Below are 19,617 nucleotides of genomic sequence, written 5' to 3' on the forward strand. Positions count from 1 at the left end.
CTGGAAAGGACCCATATGGAGCCGGCTCCTGCCGTGGGTGCAGCCGCCTCTGCTCTTTCAATGCTGGGGAAAAGACTGGCCTGAAAATAGCACTGTTGTGCTTGGAGACGAGCGCGTGGTCTGGTGGCTCGGAGGGGGACCGGGGCTGCTGGGGCTGTTTTTGGCTCTGCTGCTGCTTTGCTCCGCTCCTCCGCTCCTCGCCGCCAAAGCTGGTATAATATTTCTTCCCGGAGCTCCTGCAGTTTATTTAATCCTGAGATCCCTGCAACGTGCCCAGCCATCCCCACCTGAAAGGAGCCTTGTTATGACCAGCGACATTGCTGTCGTGGTCCATGTTTCTTTTTAAATGAGCATCACCACATTGTCCCTGCCTGGATCTTAATAATACTGGAACCATTTTGACGAACGTGAACATATAAAAACTCCCTTCCCACAGTGGCTGGCGGAGCAGACGGCCCAGCCGACAAAGCTCCAGCTAAGCTGGCTGTTTAGTTGTAATAAATATTTCCCGTGTTGTGCATGGAAATGAGGAATGAAGTTGTGTCCTTATTTGTTTGTGCCGGGAAGATTTGCCTCCCCTGGGCTTCAGGATTTAGTCTTCTATCCAGCCAGCCTTCTGGAAGCAACCTGCTTTCTCCTTTTCCATTATTCTCCGAGGAAATGCCGGGGGCACAAAGCAGACCGCAACTCGGAGGCCGCTTGGTCGCCTCTGCGGCGCTGTGGGGACCTGGCCAGAGCACCGGTTGGGCTGCGATGCTGCTTGAATGCGGAGAATGAAGACGTGGAGGACGTCAGCAGCCCGAGTGCTTGACAGGGCGCTCTCAGAAATGCATCTCAACAGGCCAAGGACTTGCTAGGAGCAGAGGGCAGAGGCCCGATGAGCAGGGGCACAGCTTGAGAAGGGCGATATAACCCCCCCGAGTCGGCTGTTTCTCTTGGATGGCCCCTCTTGCTAGGAAGGGCGGTTAACTCGGAGAAGCCGCGGCGCAGGTCTGAGCCCAAGAGCATGGCGTGTCCCCTGGCATGTATATAACTGGCAGCAGCTGTGGCGTTTCCACCACAAAGAGTTTATCTATCTGATAATATTTTATAGCAGCCGTCGTCAAGCTAATTATGCCTTTAATCAGTTTTATAAGCACAAAAAATCCCCCCCCTTCTTCCCCTTTTAAAGCCAATAATTATGTGGGTTGAAAAGGGAAGAGATAGGGTGAGTGGCAGCTCCAGAGATAAGTGTTATTTCATTTGGCGTTGTGCGGTACACGCGTAGGCATTTCTGGACCATTCCCTCTTTATCAGCGCTTTGTATTCAGGGACCATTGCCGCCAGCTTGAGGGGATTGTTTTCGTAATGTTGGACGCAGTCAGCGCGTGTGGATTTAGTGGACATTTGATGTATTAATGTTCAGTCCTTCAATTAGCTCTTTAATGCCATAAGCAAGGTCACTGCTCTAGATGCCTCCACATTATCCTGTCCATCACTGCTTTCCCTCCCCCCAAGAGAAGCCGTAAGTGTTGTCTCTGGTTTTAAAGAGACCAGTGGACAAACTCTCTGAACTGTCGAAGGCAATGGGGCTAGTCGCATGGCCCACTGGGGAAGGGGCTGCTCCGTGCACATCCCAGGACGCATGATGCAGTGGCTAGGACTGAAGGTTGGGCGTCTGCGTTCTTGCACCCGTGTCCCCTTTCTGCACAGTTTTGGCCATGCGGCATCCCACCACCTCTCACTCCCTGTCACCACTGCACGTAAGCACGCCCGTCCTGGGTCACTGCACAGCTTGCATGATAGCCCCGTGCAGTCTGCCATGCCCCAGTCTCAGGGCTGGGCTAGCGGCGTGGCAGGCGAGTGGGCCCACAGCTAATGGGCAGTAGGCGGCCAGGGGTGAGGACCAGCAGGTCCTGACTCCGAGGCCCTGCTTTGGGTTGTGGACTGTGCAGGTCTGTCCAGCTCGGGGGATGCATGCTGTGACCGGGCTCCATCTGGGCTTCAGTTTTACCCTACCTGTGTTGTGACAAGAGGCAGAGTAGATGCCTCCTTTGCCATCTGGATCCCATTTCATATCTAGGAATGGGAGGGGCATATCTGGAGGGCCGTTTCGGAAGCCCGTGTCACTGCGGCAGGGTCAGGGGGAGACACCTGCCTCAGGTAGACTCCTGCCACACCGCGGGCCATCCTGTCATGCTTGTGGCAGGCGTGGGGCCTTGACAAGGGAACGCCGGCTGCCGTGAGGGGAATCGAGACTCAACTTACTTGTGCTCCCAGGGCTGCTCTTTGCTCCTGAGCCCAGCTGCTCCCAGAGCATCTCCCGTGGTTTTTGTCCTGGACACACTTAGTGTTCACAGCCTCAGGCGGCTGCTTTAGTTTGCGGAGGGGGGTTAAGGATTTTTCATCTCCAAATTTGGCTTATAATTGCATCAGGCCTGAATCCAACTGGCCACGAGTGTCCAGAGCATGTGCTGGGTTGCTCCTCAGCCACAGGCTCCACACCGCTTACTTTGAAGATATGTCCCCCAGCGTTGGCTTCCTTGTGCAAAGGATGGCCTGGGCCAGAGAAAGGGAGGGACCCCTGGCACAGCTGGCGAGGACAGCAGGGGCCAGGGCCCAGCCCTGAGATTTGCCCTGGGAGGGGCTGGCCCCGATGGCACAGGTACACAGCCACCGCTCTGCCCGCACAGCCTGTCCTGTGCAATAGCCGGGCACCAAACGAAGCAGGAAACCAGGCCACGGCATCCCCGGTCCCCGCGTTTCTATTTGGCTGCAGCCTGGGTGGCCCTTGCTTCTCCCCGACAGCAGGCACGTGCCGCAAAAGGGCATCTTGTTTTCTTACCATTAAAACGCTGACGTTCGGACACCTCCTGGCATTACTACACGTGTAATCTCCAGTCCTATCCGCTCCTAACTGCAGTCCTGACACTCCCCTCGCTCCCACGCCGCCGTCCCCACTGGACTCGGGGCCCACTCTTTGAAATAACCGGCAAGCTTATTACCATTATCGCTTCAATCCTCTTAAGGTTAAGTCAATCCTATTAATCAGGCTCGTGATGCGGAGAACCTTATTATTTCAAAGTCAATCTGCCCATCGGTCCGTTATGATATTAAGACAATAAACTCCAACGCGGAAGGGGGTGCGTTTCTGGAGCCGGGCACGCGGGGGTCATAGGACTCATTAGCGTTAATGACTATTTAAACCTCTCGCGCATCCAGCTACAAACATATCCCCAAAAGGCAAGGAAGCTGCCTCAGTTATTCCCCAGGAGGGGGCAGGCTTCTAAAATCCTAAAAACGTGCAATCTCCGCTGGCTGCATTTTCCCAGGCCGTGGCTCCCGATGGTGCCTCCAGAGCAGCTCTTCCTTCCCGGGAAACGCTGCTGCAGCTCAGCACTTCTAAGCTCAGGTGCTGCGATTTCCCGATGGGACAGCCCTGCGTTGCTGTGGCAAGCACGGTGAGAGTGTCCTCGCTGTGTGTGCAGGCCCGCGGGACATCGCGTGTGGGCTGGGATGGGAGCAACCCCTAGACCTGGACTGCTCCCTGCAGGGTGGCTCCAGAAACCCAGGGGCAGGCCTCCTGTTTTCTGCTCAAATCGGTAGGGTCTCGAGGACACGTCTGTGGGATCCCACTGCTCGTCTCCTGGCATCTTTCTCAGGTGCGGGAGCGTACCTGGATGTGCGTGCAAGCACGTGTGCCCCCACCCCCACGGGTTAGAGGGAGGCGTTCTTGCAGCTGCTTGTGAGCTCGGGGCCTCGTCTCAGGGTGACCACTTAAAGTTGGCACGGGTTTGGAGACAGCCCTCGCCTGCAAGGGACCGGCTTTGCAACCCCCTGGACACGTGCTGGACGGCTCGACCGTGCATCCGCTCACGTCCTGACTGCGCTTAGCGAGCGTTAAGCTGCACGTGTGACACCAGCCTCTGTGGCTGTGGGGCCAGGCGTCATCCAGGGACTGAGGCGTGGGTGGGGTTTATCTCGGGCTGTCCCAGCTCCCTTCAGGTGAGCGTGGGGAGCTGAGCGTGCCCTTCCTCTCATGTTGCGTGGGTGCGCGTTGTGCATCTTGGGCGCTAGCTCAGCAATGGCTCGGGCAGCCGCTGACTCAGTCCACGGCGGTGGGATTCAGGGGTGGGTCAGGGGGAGGCCGTCAGCCTTGGGGATGCTCTCGGTGAGGTGCTCTGGAAAGGTGGTTGCCTCCTGACTGACCTGTCACGTCACAACCTTGGGAACAGGGAGGTGCGTTACTGCTATTCGTGGACCGTATCGAGCGCCCATCACAGCTGATCAGGAGGAGACGTCCCAGAGGGCCTCATTGCCACTAAGGCCGTTTACTAACTGCATGCGCTTTCTTTGGAGGTCTGTTTTGGAAGCACCGGCGCGTGTGCCACAGCTGGCCAGCGCGGGCCCCGTGGCTGCTCTGAAAGGCCGGGGGGAGCCAGCCCTGCAGTGCACCAGCGCGCTCTCGATCTATTCGGCCGAACCTCCAGCCTTCGTCGTCTCTGGGTGTGCGCCGTGCCAGGGGCCGCACAGGTTCGGCTGGGTCCAGGCTGAAGCAAATCCCTTAATCGTTTATTAAGCAGCCTCTGACTCTCCTTGCTGGCCTCCTCCTTCCCTCCGCACTCCACTGCAGTGAAATCAAGTGTATTATTTCCTTCCGTAGTCAGGAGCCCAAATGAAACCAGCCCCCTCCTCCCGAACCAGGGAGCTTTATTGCTCTTGTTATTGCATTTATCCAGCCTCCAGTATGAGTGAGGGAGGCCCGGGGAGGGATTCTGCAGCCGCGCGCCTGCTGTTTCTGGCTGCCGCGTGCCAGCTGCTGGCAGGTTGGAAGGTGAGGTCCGGCGGAGTGACCCACAGCTGATCCGGCTCGTGCCTGTCCTGGGAGGCCAGGCCCGGGAGGATGGCACGCAGCGTGACGTGGCAGGATACCCTGGGAGCCCGCCCAGGAGCGAGGCGAGGGACAGCTTTCCATGGCATCACAGGCCCCGCGGGGACGTTCGGGTCTGGATCTGATGCCTGCTTGCTCTGATTTGGGAATGGGGACAGGGCCAGTTTGCAGAAGACAGCACCCAGGGCTCTCAAAGGCTGGGTGATCTCCCAGAAACAGGCTGCCACGAGTCTCCAAGCAGGCCGTGGTCGGTACCAGGTGACGTCCACGCAAGGAGTTCCCGGCTGTCTTCTCAGCTCTGGTGTCTTTTGGGTCTTTTGTTTCAATTTTTGGATTCTCGGCTTCTGAAGTCGCCAAATGTCTCGTGGCTTCAGGCTGGAACTTGGCCTGGGCCGTCCCTGAGAGGACCCGGGGCTTGTCTTTGTATTCGCGCTCCAAGGGCAGCCGTGGCTTGGGCCTCGTCGCCTGGCTCTGCGTTAGCTCCGTGGTCAGCGCAGGCCCGAGGCGTCCCTGCTCCCAACCAGGTCCTCGACTGACAAAATAAAAAAGAAAACCCTTGGCTGAGCGGAGCGCTAAAACTCCCCGTTCCTGAGATGATTAGTATGTTGGGAAAGTGGCAGGAAAGAGAATCAGGCGAAAGCCAAGGTCAGCAGCTGCTAATTAAGAATCAGCACCTTGTGTCAGGCTTGGAATTGAAACATAGCCCGGGAGAGACCCGGGCAGATAAAGGCGATGGTGTTACACAGATAGCAGCTCCCGGGATTGGAGAGGGGCTTAATGTTTCATCCCAGCTCGGCTGATAAAAGGGGTGAAACGCAGAGAAAATAGCCGAAGGAAGGAGAGAGCGAGCTCTGGGTCCAAGAGCTTGCCGGGCAGTGAGCGCGTCTGTCTAAAGAGATCCTCCCAAAGATACTGATTGTAAAAAGCTCATCTTTCCTGTGAGCGCAGGAGCGTGGCAGATGCCATCCAGCCAGCTCACGGAGTTGGCCTGGGTGCCAGGGCCCAGCTGTGCGGCAGCACTGCATGTCCCCATCCGGACGGTGAACGGACCTGCAATGCGCCCCAATATCTTCCTGTCCCCTTGGCCCTCCCTGGGGTCACCCGGCGTTTCAGTCCTTGCTCCGGGCTCCCGGTTTTGCAGGGAAGGTCTTGCTCTCTGCTGAATCCCGCGCACGTGTGTTCAGGTCTCGTGGCTGCATCCTTCACAGACCTGACGGTAGAAGGAGCCTCCGCGAACTGATTTTGGTCTGAATCCGCACGCAGCCAGTTGCTCGGGGAGCCCGGCCTTTAGACAGGGTGTCGGGGAAGATGGAGGTGCATGTTAAGGTATCGCTGAATAGCATTTGATTTCCACGTCCTGTAAATATGTCTAATCTCCCTAACAAGGGGAAAGCAAAGTGCTGGCTATCAATCATGGCGGTCAATGAGCTGCACTACAGCTGTCAGTCTGCGTGTGAGCAATTGGATATCTCGGGACTGCAGAGCCGCTATCAATCTTTCTGTGTTTTCCCACGATAAATAGCCCCGTGTGCTGTCTGGAGAAAGGGGCCCAGAAGTGCAGCACCTCGGCGGGTTAAAGCAGCTCAGGGTCGGGCTGGGCCGCTCTCTAGGTCGCCTGTAGGAATTTGGCTCCGGTTGGAGCGCACCTGGGTGCGCAGGTGTCCACAGGCAAAATGCCCCACCGTGACTGGAGCTGGCTGTCTCCCTTGAAGACAGCCTGACGGTGCCCCCTTTATCTCAGGCCCAAGCCCGGGGAGCGCTGTCAGCGCCCTGCGGACAGAGGACGACGGTCTCCAGGGCAGTCAATCTGGCACTGCTCAACCACTTGGCTCACTTGGAGGTGCCTCCTCCTTCCCCAATCTGCTCACCGGCAGTCTGCTTGGAAAGGGCCTTTGGATACAAGCTCAGACCAAATGTCCACTCTCTCCGGAGACTTCCCGCATTCATCCTGAGATGCCAAACTCCCTGGACTGCGGCCATCAAGTGTCAGCCTCTGACAGCCTGAGCTCGGAGCGCGGGAACCGTTCCCTGCCCGCGGACGGCTTCCCGATTGCCTACTCCTCGCCGTCTCTGCGTGCGAATGCTTTTATCCCGCAGTAAGAGCCATTTGTTTCTGTTTGCTTTAAGCCTCTTTCAGATGAGAGCATTTGCACACAAAGTTCATCAGGGACGATGCGTGTGTAGACCAGCTCCGAAAAGCGCCTCCAGAAACTACGCTTTGTCTTCACGGAAAACCTACTCTCAGGCCCACCTCATCGCAGTGCTGCTGCTGAGAGCAAGCCGGTCCTCCCCGGGGTGGCGGGCAACGGGCGTTTGGGTGGGATTGGATTTTAAGGGTTCTCCCGTGGGGATTTATTCGGTTTCTGACTCTGCATCACCTAAGATCTGTTAGCACTTGAATGCATTTCAGGGCTCTCTTTTTAGCCATTCACTGGTGCAGCCCTAGGCATTGAAACCCCGCTCCGGTGCGGTCAGCTCTCTGAATGCAGCTGCAGAAGATAGTGGAGACATTTGCACCCACAAGCAGGGAGCCTAGCAGGAAACACCCTTAAAACCAGGGCCTAAGTGACAGTAGTGGTTGTGCTAATGACTTGCCATCGCTGGGTGGGTCGCTTTTCCAGCGGCTAAGCAATGGTGCACGCAGACGGCGTGTCTCTCCCACGGGGATGTGGGGGGAGCTGGGGAAGGGCGGGGGGAGCTGAAGTGTTTTTTCCGTGCAGAGCAGCAGCTCTCGTGCATCCGCACCCTGCCAGGCACCGTTGTGCAGAGCAGAGCGGAGGACCAGTGACAGCGCACGGTGACCCACCACGGGCTTTCCGTTTCAGGATTTCTTGACCGACCTCATGATGTCTGAGGTGGACCGCTGCGGAGAGAACGAGCACCTCATCTTCCGGGAGAACACGCTGGCCACCAAAGCCATCGAGGAGTACCTGAAGCTCGTGGGGCAAAAATACTTGCAGGATGCCTTAGGTACGTGCACGCGGGAGCTGGGATGGGAGGCTGGGTCTGGTCTGCGAGAGGCCGCCTGTCACCTTCCCTGGTGTCAGGGGAGGGTGTTGAAGTCTGGCCTCGGTGCTGCCAGGGGCATCACAGCAGCCCTGTCAGGATGCCAGGAGCCTGCAGCCTACAAGAAATAGGCATGACGTGGAGCAGATTGCAGGGCCCCAGTATCTGCCTCGGGACTATGCCTCCCAGCAGGCCACGCAGCCAAACCACGTGGCTCCAGCTGGAGCGCCGCATGCTCCGGCATGCAGGCGGCCGGGTCCCCATTGCACAGCTGTGCGGGGTCGGGGTGAAGTCCGTGTTCGGTTCTCTACAGCGGGATCTTCAGCCTGCTTGCAGAGGCGGCAGCAAATTGGTGCATTAAGGGGTCATTTGTGCACCAGGTTTTCTGCCTTAGCATCCAGCCGCCCCACAGTGCTGACCTACGGCTTGTCGCATCCCAGACCCGCAGTCCCTGCTGGGTGCGGATGAGATTGCTCTGTTTAGCGTGACGGCTGTTGCTTTCCAAGTTGTCAGAAGACCCCATGCTGGTGTTTAAACACAGCTGGCTCTGAGCAGCCTTTCTGCACCTGCAGCCCCAGATCAGACCTCCTGCTTTGGGGCAGGGTGGGAAGGAGTTCCCCATGCATGGACAGCACTGCACATCGAGGAGGAGGGGTGTTTCCTGTGGAAGCCAGTCTCCTAGGCTTGGCCGGAGGGTCCCCGGGCCAGGGGTCCAGCCTGGTGCACGCATGTGCGACCCTCCCCGTCTGGCTGGCCACTAATTCCTCTCTTGGTGCTGGCTGCGTGCCGGGGTCCTTGTAGCGGGTGGGTGGGGTGGTTCGTGCCGAAACGCTGGAAGGACCAGGGTAAAAATCTTAGGTCTGGAGATGGATGGAAGGATTCACAAACAGATTCAGTCCAAACCCCCGAGGGGAGAGAGTGATGCGATTTGTTCCTGCTGTCTAATGATTTGCAGCTGACGGCTGGCCTGCGAGGAGATTACCTTTACAAAATGCTAAAAAATCTGGAGATTAATGAAGGGCCAGGCTTTCTGGCTAGTCCCGTCAGGGCGAGAAGTGCCTATTCCCCAGCTGCCTTCGGCTGGCACAGGAGGTGGCGGCAGGGGTTGCTGGCTGTTTGGGACGATGATTGTTCATAGGTCTCTTATCAGGGAAGCGATTCATCCTGGTGTCACCGGGTAATACAGAAGCGCATGGTGCTTCCCTGTAAACCGTGTAATAGGGCAGGATAATAACAGCAGGCATCACCTCCAGGCAGGCAGGCAGGCAGAGAGGCTCCAAGCTCCCCGCTCGAGCTGCAGATACTTTGGACGGGCTCGCTGGTGAATAATTAAAATCGGTTCCGGGCGACAGAAGGGAGCGAGTACGTAGGCGAACCGTGGGGTGCGCGTGGGAAGGGGAAGGCTGCGGCTCCCTGGGAGCCGGGCAAAGTGCTTGGGCTGAGCAGGGAGGTGCCTTGTCCTCACTGTGCACCAGGCAGGGAAGGAGCCAAGCCCTGCCCGAGTCCTTCTGTGCGGGGGCATTGGAGAGGGCAGCCTGGGCACCACGTTGGCGTGATGCTGTCGTACTAGCCGACCAGCACACCTACCTCTGGGGTCTCTCCTTCAGCTGCACGCAGCTCCCACGGGGCACAGCAGCCCATCCCAGGGTCCTGGGGCTGGCTGGCCCTGTCTCCAGCCTCCGCACGCCACCAGCCGATGGCAGTGTGACCATGCAGGGGTGCAGCCCACATGCTTGTGTCACCCTGTCCAACGTGGAGTAGTGCTGGGGAAGCCAGGCCTCCCGCTGGGGCTTCTTGTATCGATCCATAAAGCAGGGCTCCAAACCCAGCCAAGCTACAGTGGGTTATGCTTGCCAGACAGCTCTCCAGCTGGCTGGAGGAGGACGGGCCCAGCCACATCCTCCTACCCTGCAGTCCCCATCCTTAGTCACCCGTGTGCCAGGAGCTGGGTGAAACCCTTACACCCGCGGCCTTGCAGCATCCCTCTCTGCCTTGTCACCAGAGGCCACCTCTGTCTGTGTTGCAGGGGAGTTTATCAAAGCGCTGTACGAGTCCGATGAAAACTGCGAGGTGGACCCCAGCAAGTGCTCGTCCTCGGACCTTCCCGAACATCAGAGCAACCTGAAAATGTGCTGCGAGCTGGCCTTCTGCAAAATCATCAACTCCTACTGGTCAGTGTCTCTGCAAACCTGGGGGCGCCGAGGCTGGCGAACGGGCATGTCTGTGCTTGAGACGCAGTTGCTGGCACATGCGAGATGAAAAGGAGTCAGAGAACCAGATGATTTGCTGTTTGATTAATAACTAGCTAAAAATAACTGAGGGGGCTCTAGGAAGTCAGTCTAAATAGAGGCTCAACAAGTGACGCAGGGGGAGTGAAGGATGTGTCAGGGAATTGGCCTCTTCAGCCGTTCCTTGAGAAAAAGGGTGAAGTAACCGGGATGCTGTTCTCAGTGATTCTCGAGGACTTAATTGGGTGACAGGCATCTGGGATTGGCCAAGGTACCCTCGTACTTAAAGATCTCGCTTTAAATAGAGTCTGCAGATTCATCCGCAGGGGAGAGAGAGGAAAGAGGTCTACAATAACTGAAAATTGTTATAATTACGACATGATTTGGACATCTGGAGAGTTTCAGCGTAAGCAGAAATTTGGCGTGTGGAAGCCTGTTACAGGGAAGCTGGTAGTGATTGATGAAGGCCCTCGCTGCAAACCACATCCCATCCGTCGCCGCGCAGTTTAGTGGCTCCAGGCTCCCAGCCTGCGAGAGCCACCGGGGCTGCACGTGACTGCGGGCGCCCGTGGGGTGGAGGTTTGCTCTGCAGTAGCCGTTCGACCCGTCCAGAGCATTCGGGCTTGAAATCTGCCAGCGTTGCTGGGCAAGAGAGACAAAGCACGGGGGGCTCGGCTCCTTCGTAGGCAGGCAGCTGGATTTATCCAGCCACCGTGTGTTGGCCGTGTGAGGTCTACTGCAGCAAGGGGGTTCGGGGCAGAGGGGTCTGGGTTTGCATGGGCAGTGCTGGCAGCAGATCCCAGCTACACCGGGCTTTTGGCTGAGACCGCTCCTTTTCTCAAGCGAGCAGGCTCCATCCAGTCTACGTGCCTAAAACTAGCCTTTGCTGTCTCAAGTGGGAAGAGCCCTGGGCTGCCCAAGATGGGCAGAGACGGAGCAGACGGAGGAGGAACATTTGTGAGCAGGCAGAAGCAGATGGGCAGGAGCTAGCGAGGACGCAGATTCGGAGCGCGTTGCTGGCCGAGGGGCAGGGAGCTCTCGCCTGCTGGGTCGCTCAGTGGCCGAGGACCTGTAGCGTGGTGCTCGGATGCAGGGTACATGCAACCGGGAGGGGACATGAAACCCAGCGGTCCCGAGCTCAGGTGCAGCCGAGCCTGACAGACCGATGGCCTCTGCCCTGGGCAGCACTGGTCTCGCCCCCAAGTGCTAGTGCTGGGAGGGATACTTGCTTGTTAGCACCCCGAGACCTGGCTCTGCTGGAGCCCGGGAGCAGCACACAGAGCCGGAGAGCTGTCCCCAGCCACGCTCCAGGTCAGAGCCCCTGGCTGATGGGTGGCACTGTCCTGGGCCCAGGGCTGTCTGGAGGGGGAGACCAGCGTCCCAGGCCGGGTGTAGCCTGTGTGGTGTTGTCTGCCCATGCCGGGCAGGACACGCAGCACGCTCCGTGCATTTTCCCCCTGGGCCCTGCAGAGAGCGGGGCTGCTGCTGTCGGCTAAACTGGCTGTGAGCAGAAACCCCCATCCCTCTCCCTCCTGGGCTTGTTTCTTTCCACGGGGTGCTGTAGTTAAATTGCTTTGCTTTTCAAACGTGGGGCCAGCTGGCTTCCTGGGAGTGCCGGTCCTATGCCAGCAACCGGCCGTGGCACGCTGGGATCCATTGTCCAGCGTCCCTTCGGGGTGGGTGTATCCAGCAGATCAGCAGCACAGGTGGGAAGATGGCAGCGGGGCGGGCGCAAGACAGCAGGCCTTTAATGCTAAGGCCAAACACCCAGCCCAGGGAGCTGGCCGGGAATGGGCACGAATGGGCCACAAGTCCCAAACCCAGTTCCTGGTCTGCCTTTTTTTGCAGCTGGAAATCTTCCCATACGGTCCCCTGGGTACTCCCCCAGAGGGTAGGGACCTACTACTGCTGTCCGTTAGATGAGCTCCTCCCTTAGATGTAGAGATGGAGGCTTCTGGTGGTGAAGAGCCAGAGTTCGTGCCCTGGGAACAAGGCAGAGGGAAAGGGGTTTTGGTAGGTGAATCCTTCCTCTTGGCCGGCAGAGCACCCAGCGGCTCCTTGCCAAGAGCAGCCCGAGGTGCCTAGTCCTGAACTGACGAGCCCCGGCTTCTCTTGGCAGCGTCTTCCCCAGGGAGCTCAAAGAGGTCTTTGCTTCGTGGAGACAAGAGTGCAGCAACCGCGGCCGCCCGGATATCAGTGAGCGCCTCATCAGTGCCTCCTTGTTCCTCCGGTTCCTCTGTCCAGCCATCATGTCCCCTTCCCTCTTCAATCTCCTCCAGGAGTACCCCGACGACCGCACTGCACGCACTTTGACCCTCATTGCCAAGGTCACGCAGAACCTTGCCAACTTTGCAAAGTGAGTTTGGGGGGCCGAGGGCTGAGCTGGGAGAGCGCGAAGGGAAGGCGGACTTGCAGCCTCGTCGGTTTTGAAGGCCGTGCTTGGTGCTGGGCTCGCACACCTTGAAGGCCTCTGTCCTGTGTGGCAGCACGGAGCAGGCATCCCTGTACCACGCTGCCAGCATACCGCAGCCTGAGCCGTGGGGACCCCGCTCTCCCTGAAGTCGGGGGATATGGGCAGGGACCTGAAGGGAAGCAGGACCAGGGTGGGGTGAGACGGGGGTCCCTGGGATTGCCAAAATGAGCAGCCGGGGGGGCAGTTAGTGCCACATGTGGTGGCTGCCTTGGCAGCCGGGCTGAGAGCTGCTTGTTGCACTGCACCGGGGAACAGCCACAGGTGGGAAACCGCTGCACAGAGACTGAGGGGCCGTTTGAATTCCCGCTGCGGGACAGTCCGTAGCCAGGGTAGCTGGATGCCAGGCTGCCAGCTGCGGCCAAGCCCTAGGTAGGGGGGCTTGCACAGACACCTGTGCTGCTTCTGCAAGGTCGGTGCCCTGCAGCCACACGCCCATTAGTTTCCAAAACAATGGGCAACGGTCTGTTCTCAACCCAGAGCGGCAGATTGGCCGTCATTGAAATGCCTGGTTTCTAAATTGGCCGGGCTTGGTACAGAAGGCGCCTCACTTGCCATGACCAAAGGCGTGTGGATTTTAGCTGTCTCGCTGGAGGCACCGCTCTGACCAAACCCTAGATCCCGCCAGTGTCAGTGGACCTACATGTAGGGAAGGTTTTTCTCCCTGGACTGAGCTCAGTGACCCTCGCAGTTATTGAAATGAGCTTCTCTGAACTCAGAGGCTATGAAAAGGAGCTGGGGAAGCTATCAATTTCTAGCTAAGCGCAGGGGTTTGGTGGAAACAAAGCAAGAGATTTCTGAAAATCTTTCCACCGGCTCTGGTAGACGCTCTGAGCTCCTTATCCTGAGCTTTGATAACAAACCAATGCGCTCTCGGAAACGGGCACGGACAATTCCAGTCTAAAGCTTCTTAGATGTGGAGACGGGTCGAATGCGCAGCCTGGCGGCTAGCCACGCGGGCACACGTGCACGCACACGGAAGGAGACATGCAAGCGTGTTACACCGGCTGACAGGCACTCTCTGCGTTTGCCCTGCCCCTTACTCAAAGGTTTTCAGGTTTTGAGTCTAAGAGAAGAATCCAGCCCTGCAAGAGGATGGGGCCCGTGACAAAGGGATGGGGCATCCCGTGCCCAATTGCAAAGTGGTGCTTCGTGTTACTTGGCTTCAAGCGCTTACAAACGCAGAGGCAGCAAGGCTCAGCTGGCCATAGCTAGACTGTGCGTGGAGCGCATGCCCGGACACCCCAGTCTTGGCCTGCCCTGCCTTCAGCCTGGCTTGCTTTTGCTTTGTCCCGGGTGCAGCCTGCTCCGTCAGTGCCCACAGCCACTCTCAGCGGTACCCTGGGCTCTGCCAAGCGGTCCATGCACCTGAGCCACTAGCCATGCCCTGTTGTCGGGTTTGAGCTCAAGGCCTGGCCAAGACACTGCATTCGCTTGGCTTGTGACTCATAACGAGTCTACACCTGAGAGAGAAAGTGCTTGTGAATTCAGCCCAGTGCCTGCCCTCCGCTCTAAAGCAGGAAGGCGCCCCCGACTCTTCTGGAGCCATTTGAAGCATCTTGGCTTTGCTCTTGCTGCAACAGGGACCGTGATGACATGTCTCTGCCCAAGAGCCAAGCATGCTTGACTTGACAAGGCAGTGTGGGAGCGATGCTGCAGCAGGGATAGTCCAGGCAGCATGCCAGGGGCAGGGATATTTAAGGGGGTGATATCTTCTATTGGACCAGCAGCATAGATGGGTGAGATCTGAGATGAGCTTTTGAGCACAAAGTCTCCCAAGAGAAGGGCAGCGAGACCCTCGCATCTCCATTTCGAGTTCGCCTTACCTGGCAGTAAGTGTATTCGGAGCTCGACTCTCAAGGCGTTCGCATGCCAGGCGCATCCGCACCTTCCCAGCTTTCACACTCGGGAACAGACGCTGTCTCTCTCGTGCAGACAGCACAGACGCGGCTCGCCTGCTCTGGCAGGAGGGCTGTGAGCAGTGACGTTGTTTGCTGGTGCCCCGGGGTGGCTGCAGCATCCCGGCGCTCAGCTGCGGACTGTCGCTTTGCCCGTGGCAGAGGCTGGGACAGGCGGGTGCGCTCCAGCGCTGGTCAGCAACACACTGGGAACAAGAAGTCTGTGCATTTGCAATGGCTGCTCAAGCCAGCCCCAATACTAGGTCCTAATGGTCACAGGATCTTAGGTGCTTGCTTGAGTCCAAAAAACCCAAGAAAAGCTTCTGTTTCTTTATTGGGTTTGGCACTGACACAGAGCTGACTCAAAAGCAAAACCAGCCTCCAGCTGCAAGAGATGCTCCAGAGCTCAGGGGCATTTGGATTATGGGCTCAAGCACCTCTGGTCTGCAAAACCAGAGGGTGAGCCCTCTCTGAGTCCCTCTTCATCCCAGATATCAAAGATGGAGATGAGGCATTGTAGGGTTCCTGGCTCATCTTCGTTCACCTCCTGGCCATTCCCGGGGTTACAGTTAGTGTGCTGGGCTCCTTAACTGAAAGCGAGCAATAGCATTCACTGGCTATCAGGGACAGGTCCTCAGCACGGGGTGAGATGTGCTCCTCTGTCAAACACAGCTTTGCTGTCAAGCTTTCATGTTGATTTCCAAGGTCCAGATCCCACTTGAATGAGTGTTTTCCTAGGCCCTAAATGATCCTGGGTCCTGAGCAGTGTGTTCGTTCACTGGATATCCTAAAGGCTCAGCAAGAGAAGAGGACTTCGGAAGCAAGGCTTAGACCTGCTCCTGTGTGGGATGTTCCCGTATGAGATGTTCAATGATCACAGGCTCTGTCTAAGATCCATGTACCTGTCTTCATTCATAGATTTGGCAGCAAAGAGGAATATATGTCCTTTATGAACCAGTTTCTGGAGCACGAATGGACGAATATGCAGCGATTCCTCCTGGAAATTTCCAATCCCGAGACCATCTCCAATACAGCTGGCTTTGAAGGCTACATCGACCTTGGCCGAGAACTGTCCACGTTGCACTCTCTGCTCTGGGAGGTCATTTCTCAGCTTGAACAGGTACCTTCTGCGGGTGCGCGTGGGGCCAGCCCGGGCAGTCACCAGGAGGTTCGTGTGCACCATACCGCCCGGCTTCAGCACACAAACTGCTTGCAAGAGTGGCCAGTACTGGCTCCCCGGAAGGCGTGTGTTGGTAGTGCCCGCTCCAGCCATTAGCGCTTTGCACTTCTGCAGCCTCTGTGCCTACTGCCAGCACGGCTCGTGCCGTGCAGCCCCTGTGATGCAAGCAGGTCTAAGCAAATCCTTTGCACCGTGGTGAAATCAAGGCAGGGATGAGGGCTTGGAAACCACAGCCATCCAGTCCCCTGCTCTGAGCACTAGGCCTTGCTATTGCCTCAGGGAGCAAACTGCCCTTGGAAGGGCCTGGATGTGCCTCCTCATTGCAGCTTTTGCTGCAAAGGTCGAGAGAGCCCAGGCTGCACTTGGATCCTCCGTGAGCCTGCTCGGCGCTGTTCAAAACACACAAGGGAGCACGTGCCTCCTCCAGGCACCCTGCCCCCTCGTCCCAAGGCAGCCCCAGGCCCACACACGGGTGTGGATGAACAGCTGAGGGCCCAGGTTTCCCTTTACATGGAAAAGCAGCAGCAAACGCTCCTCTCCCTGTTCCTCTCCAGGCGATGGCAACGAAACTGGGGCCTCTGCCTCGGATCCTGAGGGACGTCAACACGGCGCTCAATAACCCGGCGTGCGTGCAGGTCTCGGTCACGGCCGACCACACCGCGTCCACGCCCAGCGCTGGCAACAGCATCTCTGCGGGGCTGCAGAAAATGGTGATAGAGAATGACTTATCTGGGTAAGAGCGTGTGCGAGAGAGCCTGAGGCTGCGCCGCGTCGGGAGGAAAGCCTCCGGGAGGCTGAGCACTAGGTCCTGGGTGTGGACCCGCTCTCTTAGTGCTGCCCGCCAAGGAGGGTGAGGTGCTGAGCAAAAGGAGCCTGGGATCCAGGACTGCTCTCCTGTCGGCTCAGCCTGCGGTCACAGCTCGGCGCTACTCCCCTGGCTCTTGTGAGCACTGGAGAGGGCCGTCCTGCGAGCATACACAGTGCATGCAGTGGCCTTCACCTTCCCTGGGAGCTCCAGGCCATGAAAGGTTTGCGAGGCTGGGCCTGTCCAGCTCACGAGGCACTGAACTGGTGTCACATCTAAATCCCTGGCTGCTACCTGAACCCCCTCTGCTAGGAGCTTGCGGGTCAGGGATTTCCTCCTGCCCTGCCTGTGTTATATCAGAACTGATACACCAAACCCCTAGCTATTTTCCCCAAGAAACAACACCCCGGTGCAGTCCCCTAATGCATGCCGGCTGGGCTCATGATGGGAGGAACAGCATTTGTGGGGGGCACGGACTCCATTGGGGAGTTGTCCCTGTGCTGGTGGAGGGTGAATCGGAGCCCACACAGATGCAGAGCGGATCTCGAATGGAAACACCCATTATTTAACAATTTAATTATGGATGAAAGATGGCACGAGGCAGCCGGACTGGCTCCACTCAGAGCTTTCATCTCTAATGCATCCCAGCGTGGGGTACAGCTGTTTCCATGCTGAGCCAGGGAGAGCTCCTAAGAACGGCGCGCGCCGGTCCCGACGCTGCCTCACCAACGCACCGTCTTTGATCAGAGGCGCATTTGCGTTAAGCTGCTGCAAAGCCCTCTCTGTGTTAGCCACTGCAAATCGATGCAGCCACCTGGGGCGGCAGGAGGAGCGGGGGACTGGTCCTCAGCCCTCTGAGCTGTCTGCCTTTTCACGGAGAGCAGCCGCCACGGGGGCTGTTTGCTGTTTGCAGCGTGGTAGCACGTAGGTGCCTAGTCTACCGGGGTGCCTGCCGTTGTGCGGGGCGCTAACGCCACAGTACACAAAGGGAATCGTTGCCCCCAAGCGCTTGCAATGTAAGAGTCCGCTCGCTCGCTCTCTTCCCGTGGATTTCCCCAGCCGCCTGCCCGTCTGCCTGGACCTGAGCAAAGGGCCGGTGTTGGGTGGGATGACTGACACCAGTTGTAGTGTCTGATGGAGCACGTCCCGACGGGGCCTCTGTCCTGCACCCAGCTAGACCCTTGTGTCCTCCTGCTCTTCACCAGGCCCACTCACGCCAGAGCGCTGGTGCCCACGCCTCCCCGCTCGCACGGCGGACAGCCCAGCAGCGCACGGGTACTTCCAGGCGTGTTGCCCCCTCCTCTACCCAGACTTTTCTTCCCCGATGGAGCAAGACAGAGCCCCCGCATGCTGGCTTGTGTCTACCCAACTGGCAACGCCGTTTTCCCCAGCGGTCTGCTGCTGCAGTGTAGCATTCACGGATCTTCTCTCTTCTTCCCCCTTCCCCTTGTGCCTTTGTCTCCCTGCAGTCTGATAGATTTCACCCGGTTACCGTCTCCCACCCCTGAAAACAAGGACTTGTTTTTTGTCACAAGGTCTGCTGGGGCCCAGCCCTCCCCTGCCCGCAGCTCCAGCTATTCGGAGGCCAATGAGCCTGACGTGCAGATGTCCAATGGCAGCAAGAGTTTGTCCATGGTGGACTTGCAGGACAATCGCGTCTTGGACGGCGGGGCCAACGCGCCCGGGACTGCTGACTCTCTCAATGACAGTCAGTCGTCCATCGGGCAGTTACAGGGCGTATGGACCACACGAACTCAGCAGAACAATGTGGCGGGCATGGCCACGGTGCGCCGGGTCGGCCAGACCCCCACCACCCCCAATGCCGAGAGCGCTCCTGGCCGGCCCCAACTCCTGGCACCGCTGTCCTTCCAAAACCCGGTGTACCAGATGGCTGCCGGGCTGCCGCTCTCGCCCCGCGGCCTGGCGGACTCGGGCTCGGAGTGCCACAGCTCGCTCAGCTCCCACAGCAACAGCGAGGAGCTGACGGCCAACAAGCACGGCTTCGTCGCGCCTGCGGCAGCCGAGGACTTTGCCCGGCGGACGGGGGAGCTGGCCCGCCGGCAGCTCTCGCTGACGGAGAAGGGCGGGCAGCCCACCATGCCCCGGCAGAACAGCGCCGGGCCACAGAGACGGATAGACCAGCCGCCTCCGCCCCCGCCGCCCGTCACCAGGGGCAGGACGCCGCCCTCGCTGCTCAACACGGTCCAGTACCAGCGCCCGTCCAGTGGGAGCATGATGTCCTCCTCGCCCGACTGGCCGGGTAGCGGGGCCCGCCTGCGGCAGCAGTCCTCCTCCTCCAAGGGCGACAGCCCCGAGATGAAGCAGCGCACCATGCACAAGCAGGTGAGTCCCGGGGGTCCCGCTGAGCGCGGAGAGCTGGGGGCGGGCAGGGGAGCTGGGGGCGAGCTCTGGAGTGAGGGAGGATTGGCATTCGAGTCCCCCCTTCAGCACCACACGTGGCCGGGGGGCTGGCTCTGCCACGATGCTCTGTGCACCTGGAGACACAGGCCGTCCCCAGAGGAGAGCAGCGAAGTTCCTGTCACCCCACAGCACGGGCTGCGTCCGTATTGTCCCCCAGCGCGCGGCTGTCTCAGGGCTGTGAATTCAGCCACGACCCTACGGTGCTGACGGCCCGCGCTGCCCTTCTGCTCTGCCCCGCCATCCCGTCACTGCTTTGCCTATCCGTGTGCAAGCTGCTCATCCCATGCCACCGTCAACCCGACTCCATCTCATGGACAAGGATCGGGATCTCCGCCGTGTCGGAGTCTCTGTCCCGTTGCGACCGCTTTGCCCGATCTGTGGCATTCCCGGATACTCCCCCTCTTGTCAGTCGTGTCCTCGAGCCTCCCCAGCAGGTGCAGTCTGGGACGGGTGAGGTGGAGGAGCAGGGAGAAGCAAAGGCACTTGGTAGCACTCGGGGTCCCTGTGAAGCCGGAAGACCTGTTTGTCTCTGTTCAGTCTCCCCTCTGTCCCCAGACGTAGGACCTGGTTTCCTAGGCTGATACGGGGGGCCGGGTTTCAAACTGCTCCCGTAGAAAGATGAGTTGCACAAGGATGAGGGTACCTCAACCAGAGATGTTTTGAAATAATGCACGTGTAAAGAACGGGGGTAGCTCACAGCGCAGCACAAAGGTGCCTCTAGGTCCAGGCACTGCTGAAC

The 19,617-nt window shown here is 58.6% G+C and overlaps 1 protein-coding gene across 15 annotated transcripts in view; it reads left to right on the forward strand.

The window, feature by feature from the left end:
* The window catches only part of DAB2IP (DAB2 interacting protein), a 272,314-nt gene that overhangs the window by 238,638 nt on the left and 14,059 nt on the right, over positions 1-19,617 (forward strand). For 14 of the 15 annotated variants that reach the window (XR_003092149.1, XM_014526707.2, XM_025193999.1 and 11 more), the window contains 6 exons: positions 7,696-7,840; positions 9,903-10,047; positions 12,224-12,460; positions 15,391-15,592; positions 16,207-16,385; positions 17,927-18,800. Coding sequence is in view for 14 of the 15 variants with exons in the window: in XM_014526707.2 (XP_014382193.1) it covers positions 7,696-7,840; positions 9,903-10,047; positions 12,224-12,460; positions 15,391-15,592; positions 16,207-16,385; positions 17,927-18,800 (1,782 nt within the window). In the remaining variant the exon portion in view is untranslated. The remainder of the gene's footprint in view (positions 1-7,695; positions 7,841-9,902; positions 10,048-12,223; positions 12,461-15,390; positions 15,593-16,206; positions 16,386-17,926; positions 18,801-19,617) is intronic. The other variant, XM_014526705.2, reaches the window with a different exon arrangement.

This window comes from Alligator sinensis, unplaced genomic scaffold (genome assembly GCF_000455745.1).
Source record: "Alligator sinensis unplaced genomic scaffold, ASM45574v1 scaffold611_2, whole genome shotgun sequence".
Taxonomy (NCBI): domain Eukaryota; kingdom Metazoa; phylum Chordata; order Crocodylia; family Alligatoridae; genus Alligator; species Alligator sinensis.